Source organism: Oryx dammah, unplaced genomic scaffold (genome assembly GCF_014754425.2).
Source record: "Oryx dammah isolate SB20612 unplaced genomic scaffold, SCBI_Odam_1.1 HiC_scaffold_26, whole genome shotgun sequence".
In the NCBI taxonomy this organism is placed as follows: Eukaryota; Metazoa; Chordata; class Mammalia; order Artiodactyla; family Bovidae; genus Oryx; species Oryx dammah.
Window position 1 is genome coordinate 26,711,683 of NW_024070210.1, and position 14,174 is coordinate 26,725,856.

The 14,174-nt window shown below is 35.2% G+C and overlaps 1 protein-coding gene across 5 annotated transcripts in view; it reads right to left on the reverse strand.

The window, feature by feature from the left end:
- SYNE2 (spectrin repeat containing nuclear envelope protein 2) overlaps positions 1-14,174 on the reverse strand; it is a 323,973-nt gene that overhangs the window by 206,238 nt on the left and 103,561 nt on the right. For all 5 annotated transcript variants that reach the window (XM_040226258.1, XM_040226261.1, XM_040226260.1 and 2 more), the window contains exons 12-21: positions 11,896-12,060; positions 11,233-11,345; positions 10,222-10,384; positions 8,769-8,847; positions 8,311-8,498; positions 6,434-6,598; positions 5,218-5,367; positions 3,684-3,857; positions 508-666; positions 42-215 (exon numbers count right to left, since the gene is read on the reverse strand). In XM_040226258.1, coding sequence (XP_040082192.1) covers positions 42-215; positions 508-666; positions 3,684-3,857; positions 5,218-5,367; positions 6,434-6,598; positions 8,311-8,498; positions 8,769-8,847; positions 10,222-10,384; positions 11,233-11,345; positions 11,896-12,060 — 1,530 coding nt within the window. The remainder of the gene's footprint in view (positions 1-41; positions 216-507; positions 667-3,683; positions 3,858-5,217; positions 5,368-6,433; positions 6,599-8,310; positions 8,499-8,768; positions 8,848-10,221; positions 10,385-11,232; positions 11,346-11,895; positions 12,061-14,174) is intronic.

Sequence of the window (14,174 nt, forward strand, 5' to 3'; positions counted from 1 at the left end):
AATGAAAAATGTCCTACATGTGATAGTTGAAACAGCCCCACCTTGTATTTTGAAATTAGTCCCCTCTGGCTCTCTTTTTGCCCAAGTAACTGCTCAGCCCTTGTAATGTATGATTCAAGTTCCTTCTGTGTTTCTTCCACCTTCAGCCTGACATCCAGGTCTTGGGAAACATCAGTTGAGTTCTTCAACACAGCTACTAATTTTACCATACTGATCTGTAACGATGAAAAATTGTCAACTTAACACTTGGCCCAACTTCTTAGAAAACTCATAAATTGAAAAACAGCTTGAGTAGCAACTCATATTTTCCCACTAGACATAAGAATATTCTATTTACTATATCGATATTTTCCAACATGCTCTAAATCATAAATAAATAAAAGGGAAAATTAATATTTTGCAAAAAATTTTCAAACTACAAGGCAATCCCCTTCTCCGTCCTGCCCTCCCATTGACTACTTGGTTTTAAAGACTAAATTCAGTAAATAGGGAATATTAAAGAGAGACCTGGACTTTCTCTTTAGCTTCTTGAATCTTTGCCTGAAGTCCAGCAGTGAGGACATGTTGGAGAGACTCCTGACTTGAAACATGTGGTACATCCATTTGTAAAGTGTCTTCAATTCTAGACACAAGCTCTTCGTACATAGAGCCTTTGGCAATAAGATGCTATAAAAACACATTAGAGTAAGATAACAATAAATATTCTGATTATATGCTAAACATATTAATAATCTTAATAATCTCATCAGGAAATCATAAAAAGTTAACTGTTAATCCAAAATGAGGCAAATTTATATTCTAAAAAAGTTATTTTTAAAATTCATTTATAAATTTATATTAATACAATCAGATTCTGAACAACATAGTCTTTTATGCATTATTCTTAAACACTAAGCACATAGATAAAATAAAGACTAGAGGAATACAATCTTCCCTGGGGGCTCAGAGGTTAAAGAGTCTGCCTCCAATGCAGGAGACCCGGGTTCGATCCCTGGGTCGGGAAGATGCCCTGGAGAAGGAAATGGTAACCCACTCCAGTATTCTTGCCTGGAGAATCTCATGGACGGAGAAGCCTGGTAGGCTACAGTCCACGGGGTTGCAGAGAGTCGGACACGACTGAGCGGCTTCACTTACTTAGAGGAATACAATGCCAATAGAGAGAAAATAAGTTGAGAGAATAGTAATAAACATTAAAGTGAAATTATTCACTTAGTTAAATCAGTCAGAAAGGAGTTCAATAAATATTACTGGAGAAAACAGCTGTTGGAAAAACATCTTTTTAGAACCATGCTTTTTACAAGATACCAAAAATAAGTTTCAGATGAATTAGAAAATTATATATAAAACATGAAACTAGAAAGAGAAGAAATTATCCATGAAAACTGATCTGCCCCCTGGGTTTGGAGGGGCTTTAAAGGCAGAAATGACTATAAAAATACAGAAATTTTGTATGTAAAATAAAATAACTAAAAGTCAACAACTTGGTAAATATATTTGCCATACAAATGAAAATGAGTCATGATTCAGAGAGCTTATGAATTCAATAAGAAAAATACTAAGATCCCAAAGAAAATTCAGAAAATACAAAGACATAATTCAGGGAAACAAATGGCTAATGAATATATGAAAGACAGTTCAATCTTACATGTACCCAAATAAGTTACAAATTAAAATAATGGGGCACCACTTTTCAGTTATCAAAATAACAAAAAAATTTTAAATTACAACTCAGAGGTGGCGCAGGTATATTTCTATAAAATAGAAATTATATTGTGTGATATCAACTATGGAAATATTGATCTTATTTATCATAGAACAGAGGAATTGTGGTGATTTTTATTCTTCTCTTTACACTTTTATGGGCTTCCCTGGTGGCTCAGATGGTAAAAAATCTGCCTGCAATGCAGGAGACCCGGATTTGACCCCTGGGTCAGGAAAATTCCCTGAATAAGGGAATGGCAACCCACTCCAGTATTTTCGCCTGGAAAATCCCATGGATCCATGGTCCAGGGGATCGCAAAGAGTCAGACATGACTGAGCGACTAACACTTTCACTTTATACTTTTATGAATTATTTAAATGTTCTGAAATGAGCACATTGATTTGTAATTTCAATTTTTTTCTATTTTTAATTATAAAAGTAACAAAAGTTCCTGTAAAATACTTAAACAAGAATAGAAGTACAGCACATGAAGAAAGTTTTTCTTCTTCCCCATCCTTCCCTTGTCATTTAATCATTTGCATATTCATTTAAAAAATATGTACTTTGTATCTACTAAGTACCAGGAAATACACTAAGAGGAGGGCTCACAGATATTTTTCTATAGATTTAAAAGTATAAAGTACAAAAAGCAACTGTTTTTAAAAACACTAAAAGTATTTAGTGTTTTAGTATTAACACTAAAAGCACATTACCCATACTGTTTGGCAACTTGTATTTCTTAATTAACAATATATCTTGATCCAATAAAGATCTATCTTTTTTCATTTTTTTGTTTCATCAAACCTTTTATTTTGTATTGGAGCATAGCCGATTAACAATGTTGTGACAATTTCAGGTGGAAAGCAAAGGGATAAACATATACATGTATCCATTCTGCCCTCAAACTCCCCTCCCGTTCAAGTCATATAACACTGAGCAGAGTTCCCTGTTCCATATAGTAGGTTCTTGTTGGTTATCTATTTTAAATATAGCAGTGTATACCTGTCCATCCCAAACTCCCTAAGTATTCCTTACCCCAGATCCTTCCTCCCAGCAACCATAAGTTCTACTTAACTTCTTATCAGAATTCTAGTCCAGCATGTTTGTGTTTTCACTGTTTAACACCTTTGATTTTAAAAATACTGAATTTCTCATTTCTCACTCATTACACTAAAAGAAATCCCAGTTACAAAAATAAATAGATAAATAAAATTAGAAAAGTACCAGCAGATGGCACAGGTTAAGTTCACATAATATTTTCAAAGCAAGGAAAGGTATTACTCTTACAAACAATGAAACACAAAATTATTCATATATACCTTTTCAAAATATAGAAAAGAATTTCAAAATTCAAAAGAATTAAACAAATAATTCTTTATTCCTAGAACTTTCCATCTTGCTATAATTTATGACATGCTCTATAAATTTCATAGCTGAGCTGGAACTCAGTAAAACCTCAATTGTAACTTCTTTCCAGGAAGAACTGAGTGATATTAAAATATACTCTTGCCTCATTGCTTTTCAATGAGTCAACTGCCTGAGAATAAAGACAGAACAGAGTTTTAACAACATGCAGCCCCCTCCCCGCATCAGGTAAGAAAGGAAAGTGGCTTCCACAGGGGTTTAGCTTTCCAAGAGTAGATTGCATCATCTCTTATATTCTACACTGCACTGAGCTCACTTACTCATCTCATTGCCCTCTGATGAAAGAGAATATTTTAATCTCCACTCTGGAGCTGGGAAAATCAGTTCAAGAATTTAAACTCCTCAGGTATTATTAGTCTTCAACTCTATCCTCTGTCTTCAGGCAAAATCACAGCAAATGATCCAAGGTTGAGATTCCACATCATTTTTTTTAAAAAAACCCCAACAAAGAAAATTCAAATAGTGGTTTTATTTACTATTTCCTTTAAAACTTTTTATCTTAATCTGTAAGCCTACAGCCACAAAAGCTGTCTTGTCAATGCTGTTACACTCATACCTGCAAAGATTCTTCCACTGAGGTCTCTACATCATCCTGCTGTCTCAGAAGATCCAAAACAGATGTGGTTTCTGCCTCCCAGGTTTCCACTTGTCCAATGAGCTTCTCAACCTCTTTAGCCACTTTCAGTGGCCCCGAAAAGTCTTCATTTTCTTTTTCATGTTCTTCCCCAGCCTACAACATTCAAAATTATCACTTGAGAAAATGTTAACATTTACCGTTAAATTAACAATGAAAACCTCAAAAACAATGGCTGCTTTTTAAACTCAATGTTTTAATAGCATCTTTATAAAAGTTAGTTAAAATGCATACTGAACTTTTATGCCAAAAAATTAAAAATAAACACATCATATTGCTTTTTTCCCCCTGAGAGTGCTAAATCAACATATTTTAATGATTTAAGATCTACTTTTTGGATATGATGATACATTATGATAGTATAAATACTTTAAAAATTAAGAGATTTATTCACAAAATCTTCTTAAGGATATCATTCCTATCAGTTAGTTACTATTGTTTCCATTTTACAGGAAAGATTAGAGCTTAGAAAATTATAGTATTGACTCTATAAACCCATTTCTAAAACTGGTATACAATTTAATTAAATACAGCTAGCCATTGGTAACAGTAGTTGTGAAATATCAGAATCAAATTTCAATAAGATTAAGCCTTTTCCCATTAATAATCTCTCAGTATCCTATAAGTTGATATGCTCCAGCTTTACATGACAGACACAGTCTTAAAGCTGTTTTTAATCAGAGCACATTTTAAATGTATGAGAAAAATATTCTATATGTTTCTATTCAAAGAGCATAGTGCACAGATTCAAGATGTTCCATAATTAGGTCTCCTAATGATGGGAAACAGGCACTCCATCATAGCAACTGGCAAAAGCCAGATAAATTTATTTCTTTCAAGTTGTATAAGTTATTATTCTCAAGGGAGCATATTTCCAAAATCACGGGTGCTACACCATAATGTGTATCATTTCTTGTTGTTGTTCTTTCTTTTCCATATTCTTATTTATAATCTAAAGTCATCCTCTGAATTACACAACACAGCAATAAATAAAGATTTTACTTCCCTCCATTTTACAGAAAGGATGCAAGACAGGCCAGAGGCTAGCCTAAAGCTGGACAACTGAGTACCAGTCAGAAGTAATCTGAAGAAAACAGCAACTCCACTCCCACAGCTCAGAAGTCATGACTGCTTCTGTGTGTCTGCAAACTCTTCAGTGAGTCAGAGGCACAGGGCTTTTATTTACTATTTCCTTTCAAGTTTTTTATTTATTTTAATCCATAAACCTACAGCCATAAAAGCTATAGGCTTATGGCTACTGTTTAGGCACTGATGACCACTGCATGAGGGTACCACTTGGGCCTTTTACTGAACAATGACCATACTTTAAGTGTTATCTAATAATCTTACTTATCTATGTTTCAACAATATGGGTTGTTTTCCAAAGAAAAAACAGCAAAGTTAAATTATTTCCATATATCAATACAGAGGAACTACATAAAATATGACTGTTTACCATAACATTCTGATTGTGGTTTTCAGGAAGTTCGCTTGACGTATCGGTTGAAAAACCGACAGTTAGGTTTTCTTCCTTGGATAGCTGAATATTTCCAGAGTTGTCAAGAAAGGGCTCATCTTGTAATTTCATAAGTGGCAGGTTCGCTTCCTATAAAAAATTAATGTCATGAAATGTAATGTTTATGTTTTATTCGAAGATATATGATTAAAAACAATAAGGAGACATATTTAATTTTTTTTAAGGTTTATTAGGAACATTATAAAATTTTCCATACAATACCTCAGTCTCAAATTATTAAGAATAAGAGAATAATTTAATCATTTAAGTTCAAAAATTATTTTTTAAATATGTGCTTTTATGAAGCACTATACTAAATATAGGGATTCCCTGATAGCCTGGTGATAAAGAATCTGCCTTGCCAGTGCAGGAGACATGGGTTCCATCACTGGGTAGGGAAGATCCCCTGGAGAAGGAAATGTCAACCCACTCCAGTATTCTTGCCTGGGAAATCTCCTGGACAGAGGAGCCTGGCAGGCTATAGTCTAGGGAGTCGCAAAAGAGTCAGACATGACTTAGGACTAAAGAACAACAACAAATATTAAATATAAAGATAAAATTTGCTGTATGTTCTCAAGGACTTTGAAATCTAACAGGCAAAAATGCTTATGTTACTCTTTAATGGAAAATAAATTTCAACTAAAAATCTATGTTGAATGTCCACACAAAAATCTGAACATGAATGGTTATATCCGCATTATTCATAAGAGTCAAAAAAGTGGAAAGAAGCCAAATGTTCGTCAACTGGTCAATGAATAAATACAATGTGGTATATCCATACAACAGATTATGCTTTGCTGATAAAAAGGAATAAAGTACTAATGCAAACTACAAAATGAATGAACTTTGAAAACATTACATTAAGTGAAAAAAAGCCAGAAACAAAAGGCTACATATTTTATGACTCCATTTATGTGAAATACCCAGAATAGGACAATTTTTAAAGCTGGGGACATTGGGAGAAAATGAGGAGTGACTGCTAATAGGTACAAAGTTTCTTTATGAGGTGATGAAAATGTTCTAAAATTGATTATGGTGATGACTTGTACAACATTAAATATACTGAAAACCGCTGAGGAATTCACACTAAATGAATGAATTGTATGCATGTGAATTATACCTGAAAAAAGCTATTACCCAAAAAAAAAAAACTTACAGGCTGAGGTTTTGTAATAAACTTTCTCCATCTTTTATTCAGCCTCCTCAGTTCTTTAGAAATAGATGATCCAACTTCATCATTGCTGACTTGAAATAAGAAATTCCCCACTTCATTTAAAGTAGTATGTTGTAGATTCCACTGGGAGAGTGTCTCATAGGGAACCTATATAACATATAAACAATGCAATATTTTAATGACATAATATTTGTTTTTCTATTACTCATAAAAGATCTTCACTGAGCTTGATTGCGAGCAAAAGTAAGTGTGAAGGTTTTGCAGAGATTCTGACCCTCCCTGTTGGGCTACCTCTTCATCCTTGATCACTAATTGGCAGCTGCTGCTGCTGCTGCGAAGTCGCTTCAGTCGTGTCCGACTCTGTGCAACCCCATAGACGGCAGCCCACCAGGCTCCCCTGTCCCTGGGATTCTTTAGGCAAGAACACTGGAGTGGGTTGCCATTAGCTGTCATCATTCTTGATCCTGGACTTTTAAGAAGCGTGTGATGTTCTTGTATTTTTCTAAGCAGCTGACAGGCTTAGAGCAAAGGTTTCAAATCTTTTCAGTTCATGGCCTCCTCAATGTCTCAGTAATTTTTTCAAGGATTCCCTAAGCTAGAAAAAGTAACTAACACTTCTCATTCATAATTAGTCAGGTCCAAACAGGTTAGCAGTAATTTGTGTGCTGTTTAACAGACAGATGCTGCTTTTCTCCTTCAAATTTTAAATTTACCCAAGAGTTCTCTTTGGTAGCTCAGGGCATCTAAGCATCGAGTTTGGAAATTGCAAGGCTTAAAGTCTTATTTTTTCAAAGAAATGTGAATCTCATTAAAAGACCTTTAAAAGACAGAAGACCCGTTGAAAGCCAAAGTTTTGAATTTTGGGTATCAATACAGGTTATAGGGAGAAATAATGATTCACTCGAATATTCTTTTTGCACTCATACACTTATTAGAAATTTTACTTTCATACGAACAGCCTGATTTTTGTTCAGTATGTTTAGCGTTTATATGGAAAATGTTTAATCTGAGAGGTTGTCTACACTTATTTGGAATAGAAGAAAGCAAATGAAAGAAAGAAAACTACCTCAAAGAAAAATCATAAAACAGGTTATTAACACAAATGGCAAATAAAAACAATAATAAATTATACCAAAATTTCTTCCACACTTCTCCACATAAATCTGAGGTAGTTTGTTTTTCTTCCTCTAGAAAGTAAGAAAGCTTTTAGAACGGAAAGGTACTCACCTAAATGTAAAGAAAACTGTCTAATTTATTAATTTATTTTAAATGTATTGGAGAAGGCAATGGCAACCCACTCCAGTACTCTTGCCTGGAAAATCCCATGGATGGAGGAGCCTGGTAGGCTGCAGTCCATGGGGTCACTAGGAGTCGGACACGACTGAGCGACTTCACTTTCACTTTTCACTTTTATGCATTGGAGAAGGAAATGGCAACCCACTCCAGTATTCTTGCCTGGAGCATCCCAGGGACAAGGGAGCCTGATGGGCTGCCGTCTATGGGGTCGCACAGAGTCGGGCACAACTGAAGTGACTTAGCAGCACCAGCAGCATAAGCTATCCAGTACTCCATGTCTTTTATTTCCTTTCCAAGGAATTAAGCAATATATCTTCCAAATGCTCTACTGTGTATGTGGGTTATACCTCAATAAAATTCTGTTTGTGTATATAAAACCTACAATGAGGAGGAAAATTCCTTTTAGCTGTTATAGGAGAAAGAACCTAAACTCTTTCCAATACTTTGGAGAATTTTTCCAACAATTGTTTATCATTCCTGGTCTCTCATTGAAAATGAGGGTATCCAAACAAAATGAAAAAAAATAAAATAAAATTAAGTGAACTCCGTAAGACTGAAAATACCTCTTTCATCTGTTCTTTCTTTGTCTCCTCAAAACAAGCCTTTAGTAAACGAAGATTTTCCACATAAGTAGCCCAACATGCCAGAACTTTTTGTAGAGTGGACTTCACATTAAGTATATTTTCTCTATACATGGAAAAATGATATTTCACCATCGTATATCGTTTACTAATATTTGGATATTCTCCAGCTATAATGTTAACAAAACAAGAGAGCAATTTTAAAAAACAGTTTTTCATTAAGAAAATAATACTGCTAAGAAAAATATCTGCATACTAATTGACAGTGGTGAAATAAATATGTATACTAAAAGTATTAAAAGTGAATGCAAGAATTTTCCAAAACATACATATATGTCAATACCAATTCCTAAAGCATTAAGATACATAAGGAAAGTGAAACCAATGAAATGTTATTTTTAAGTGATGGTCATTCCATCAAAAAGAAAATACAGCTTTACCCAAGTTGTTATGAATTTCTTCACATTTTTGAAATGAAGTTTCAAGTTGAGCTAGGAACTCTTTTTCTTCAATAAATTTCTAGGGGGGAGGAAATGAAAATAAAACATATTGACAATTTTTTTTAATGTGTCAAGAAATCCAGACAGAGACATAAACATTGATGAAGCGCTTAGGCACCAAAATTTCTTTACAGCAATTAATACTACATATTTGGGTAAGTAGTTCATGAAGAAAGATAGTTTTAAGGTCAAAGAAACATACACACGAGTATTAGCAATATACAAGTACGAGACCAGACAAAGTTTATCTCAATGTAGTTACACAGTTCTACCTCGGTTTTTCTCATGTCTTTATTAATATTGAATAATTTTTATTAGGTATGTTGAGCATGATATAAATAGATACAATCTATCATCTATCACAGACCCTTGAGAAATACCATTATCCAAGTTATTATGTGTCTTAGGCAAGCAAAATCTTCCATGGAAGAACAGACAATTAAAAACTCATTCATTATACACTTATGTGCCAACAGTATGATTATTTGAATGGAAAAATGAAAAATCAAAGTAAGAAAAAGAAGTTAAAATATTCAAAATCTAATTTAGGATGATGATTCCTATTCAGGAATGTACAGCGTTTAAATCATAAACTGTAAATAAATATTTCCTCTTCAGGTTTTTCCAGTTTTTCCACTGAAGTTTATAATCTTAGATTTTTCTTTTTGGCCCTCATTCCAAAAATGGAGAAACAGGGAATGCACTGGTTGCCCAGTGGTTAGGATGTGGCACTTTCATTGCCGTGGCCCCAGGATCTACGGTCGGAGAACTAAGACACTGCAAGCCACACAACATGGTCAAAAAATAAAAACAGAGATACAGGAAGAAGGATAATAAGGCCTAACTATAGAAATGATATTGCTAGGATGCTTTAGTTTTAGTTTATCATATAAACACATATATTTAAATTATTTGCAAAACTTTTTCCTATAAATTATAAGAGCTAAACCCCTCCCCCAGAAAAACCTCCAAGACAGAATATACTGTTTTGCCCATTCTTTAACCTTGAAAGGCTAAGATTAAAATGTTCTAAGAAAAATTTAATTTTTGAATACAACCATACATCAGAGTGGGAAAAGATATTAAGCAAGACACCCAGTAGGTGGAAATAGGAAATTTTTTTAAAGGAAGTAACATTGAAACTTTTTCTAACTATTTTGTAACTTAGCCTGGTTAACTCAGTTTCCTCTGTTGTGCTAAATAATGTTATTTTCTCCTTCTTATACTTCTCAATGTCTGTTATTTGACTACCCATAATCTTTTTCTCTAGGTAATATTTAAGCTACTGAAAGCTACCAAGAAAACTCATCTCAAAACCTGAAAAGTTAAGGGATATTGTGCTCAGGAAACATGCAAACCCAGGATCATGGAGAAGAGAAATAAAGTAGCTTACATGCCAGTCTTCTAGCAGTAATTCCACAGATTCTTTGCTCCCGTATTTGATGTTCCAAACAAGCAATTTTGATTTCACTTCCTCCAGCAAACCAAGAACTGAGCACTCATAGTAATGAAATTCTAGACGTGGAATGACTTTTTCCCCCGAAATGTTGTTGATTCTGGAAGATAGTGCAGGTTTTAGAATTTAATTTAATACGATTGGCCAAATGTGAAAAATCTGTTTGGCATTTTTAAAAATATTGGGGCTTTAACATTTTCTTTTAATCACATGGAACTCAGATGCATCCTCACCTCTTTTTTTTTTTTTTAAAGTAAAACAAACATTGTGATGAGATATAAACCAGCTATTTCTAAGATAAAAATACCCAACAAAATTATGTTCTGAAGAAATTATTCCCCTATTGAGAAATTCTATGATAAAATATTAATCTCTAAAACATTTTACTGAATTTGAAAACTTCCATATAAGAATACAACTATAATTTACACATTTACATATTAACAGCTTTCATTATTAAAGATAATACCTTCTTAATATCATTGTTTGAATAATGAGACAAGAGAAGATGATGTGGACAAACACCAATTAAATAATCTTTAGTTTATAGTTTTTTGGAGTTTCTTAAGTGCTCTCATATACTTCCTCCCATTTCACCTAGTATTCCTTGTGAGACATGAACAGAGTGATTACCATTACTCTGTATTTACAAATGAGAAAATGTGCAGAAAGACATAATAATTTGGCCAAAACCAAGATAAAGAGCTCAGTTTCTGCCTCTAACTCCAGAACATTTTCCTACTACCATATCCTCCCAGGAAATAAAAGAGGAAGTATGTTAGCATGATATTATGTTACTATTACATAAAACACAAAGGAAGTGTTATCAAGAGCTAAAGACTAATTGTCAAAAATTATCTACAAATCTGTATTTCCTGCTGCCTGCAGCACCATGTTAGTGTTCATACACGAAGACGTCAGCAGTTGTGAAAGGATGGTGGTACAAACCTTCTTTTCATTTCCTCCAATTTTTCAGGGGGTACCAAGGGCAAATGGTTTTCATCTCTATTTTCAAATGCCAGGAGAGTATTCAAATGGAAGTCAAATTTATCCATCAGACTCTGAAAAGAAATTTAGTATGACATGAACCACACTTACTGTCAAACTCTGTAACCAAGGGTTTGTTAATCTCATTTGCTCTGTGCACGCACTGCATCTTTTTAAAAAGAAATCATAAGCCCTTACGTTTTCAACTAAAATGTTGTGAATAAATATTTCCATCATAGATGTTTTAAACTAGAACATTTTACAGAGAAGCAGACTGTAGTTTCTCTGGTAAAAGCATTATCAAAATCTTTTGTTTTCAGAGGTATTTTCCATTTAATTGTGGGCTCAAATGCTATAAATCTTAAATTGTTTCATATTATTTTAGTGAGAACCCAATCTCCCATGTTTTAAAACAGTCTCCCCTCTCCTTTTTGGCCACTTTACAGTTGCTTTAGAACTTACTGGACAAATCATTTTGGGTCCCAAAAATCTCCAGGGGAATCATCTAAACCATCCTCAAATACCCACTATATTTCCTTCCCTTTCTTCTTGGAGAAAAGTCTTCCTCAAGAACAATTCTAACAAAATATAGATTTTTCCCTGTTTTCTTTTTTCTTTGCCAACCTGGAATAAAGTAATTTTTTCTTGTGTTAGAGCCATGGCTTCATTGTAATCCTGGGAGACTGGCAAATCTTCATCCATAAGCTTTTCTACCTCCTGGAGCCAAGTTTCTATTTGATAAAGGGGTGAGGGCAAGACACGATTCAACTCTGTTTGCCACACATTAATCTGAAAAAAAAAAGAAAAGATGCTCTTCAGTAGACACTTTACTAGTTTATTTGTTCACATACAGTATGCTTAACCCTCTAAAGAATTCTTTTAAAACAACCCTTTAAACACAGTACTTTAATTCTGATATGTTAGACAAGGAAATACTGATCAAGAGGTATATTTCTAAGTATCATTGGCTAGCTGCTGATCGAGAAGATAATTTGTTCAAAAGCTTCAGAAGAGGGTGCAAGAATGAAAACAAATGTTTTGATCAACCCATAATCAGTTACAAGAAGGGAATCAGAAACAGTTACAGCATGGGGGTAAAAGTTAGTTTTAAATAGTTACAAATTTAGTTGTAAATAGTTACAAAGTGGGGGTAGACACTGTACTGAATGACCATTTGAAATCCTATAATCCCCTGTCTTCTCTGGCATTACATCTACAGATAGCAAGCAGATGTATAGGTTATTTTCCTCACTAGCCCCAGTCGTCTATTTATATTAGACATCTCTACCACATCTCCTGATTATTTGTCCTTCACCAAAGCCCCCGCCCCTCAATCCCACTGCCTCCTCCATCCTCAGTCTTCCCACCACTCCTGACGTGTGTGAGTCACACACATGCCAACCACCTATTGCCCCAAGCCCCGATTACCTTCTCAGGTCTTTGCTTTTTCTGCCCCTTCTACCTGAATTTTCTCCCTGCTGAGGAACCACCAAAATTCACTCCCACTTTCATACATTTGCTCAATTAGATAGATGTACATGAATGGCAACGTGGAGGTGGCTTAAATATGTGTGTGCTCAAAACATATAATACCAATTTATACAACTTAATACAAGGTTATATAAATACATTACTGCATTTTGGAAGAACATATAAATGAAAAGATACACGCTAGGCACATCACAATGGTGGCCTAAGGAAAAAGAAGAATGGAAGGAGGTATGAGGATAAAAGCAAATAAACATACAATTTGTGTGTGTCAGTTGCTCAGTCATGTCTGACTTTTTGCAACCCCATGGACTGTAGCCTTAATAAGTGAATAAAAATAGGAGTAGGATCTTGTCCAGATTCATGCGTCATGAAGACACTCTGTAAGTTTAGCACAAGGGTCCACACATCTAAGGATCAACCAGATAAACAACAGCCACAGCTCCTGCCAGAGCCACCTAGTGTGGGAAACAAATAAGTACATGGTTACAGTAAAGTGTGAAGAAGTGAAGTGAAGTGAATGCTGCTTAGTCATGTCTGACTCTTTGCAGCCGCATGAACTATAGCCTGTCAGGCTCCTCTGTCCATGAATTCTCCCAGCAAGCACTGGAGGAGGTAGCCATGCCCACCTCCAGGGGATCTTCCCGACCTGGGTCGAACCTGGGTCTCCTGCATTGCAGGCAGATTCTTCACCATTTGAGCCACCAGGGAAACCCACAGTAAAGTGTGGTCAGCAGTATAACAGAGCAAAGGGCTGGGGAGGACACCACACTGATGATGAAAGCATACGTTTTAAATCTCTACTCTCTCTTTTATCACAGTTCTACTAAATAGTCACTATTCTTAGAGTTAAGTTGGTTTTATAGGGAAGAATAGGCAAAAATCAGGTTACTTTTTAAGAATCAGTTCAGTTCAGTCGCTCAGTTGTGTCAGACTCTTTGCGACCCCATGAATCGCAGCACGCCAGGCCTCCCTGTCCATCACCATCTCCCGGAGTTCACCCAGACTCACGTCCATCGAGTCGGTGATGCCATCCAGCCATCTCATCCTCAGTCGTCCCCTTCTCCTCCTGCCCCCAATCCTCCCAGCATCAGTCTTTTCCAATGAGTCAACTCTTCACATGAGGTGGCCAAAGTACTGGAGTTTCAGTTTTAGCATCAGTCCTTCCAAAGAAAACCCAGGACTGATCTCCTTCAGAATGGACTGGTTGGATCTCCTTGCAGTCCTAGGGACTCTCAAGAGTCTTCTCCAACACCACAGTTCAAAAGCATCAATTCTTCAGCACTCTGCCTTCTTCACAGTCCAACTCTCACATCCATACATGACCAATGGAAAAACCATAGCCTTGACTAGACGGACCTTAGTCGGCAAAGTAATGTCTGCTTTTGAATATGCTGTCTAGGTTGATCATAACT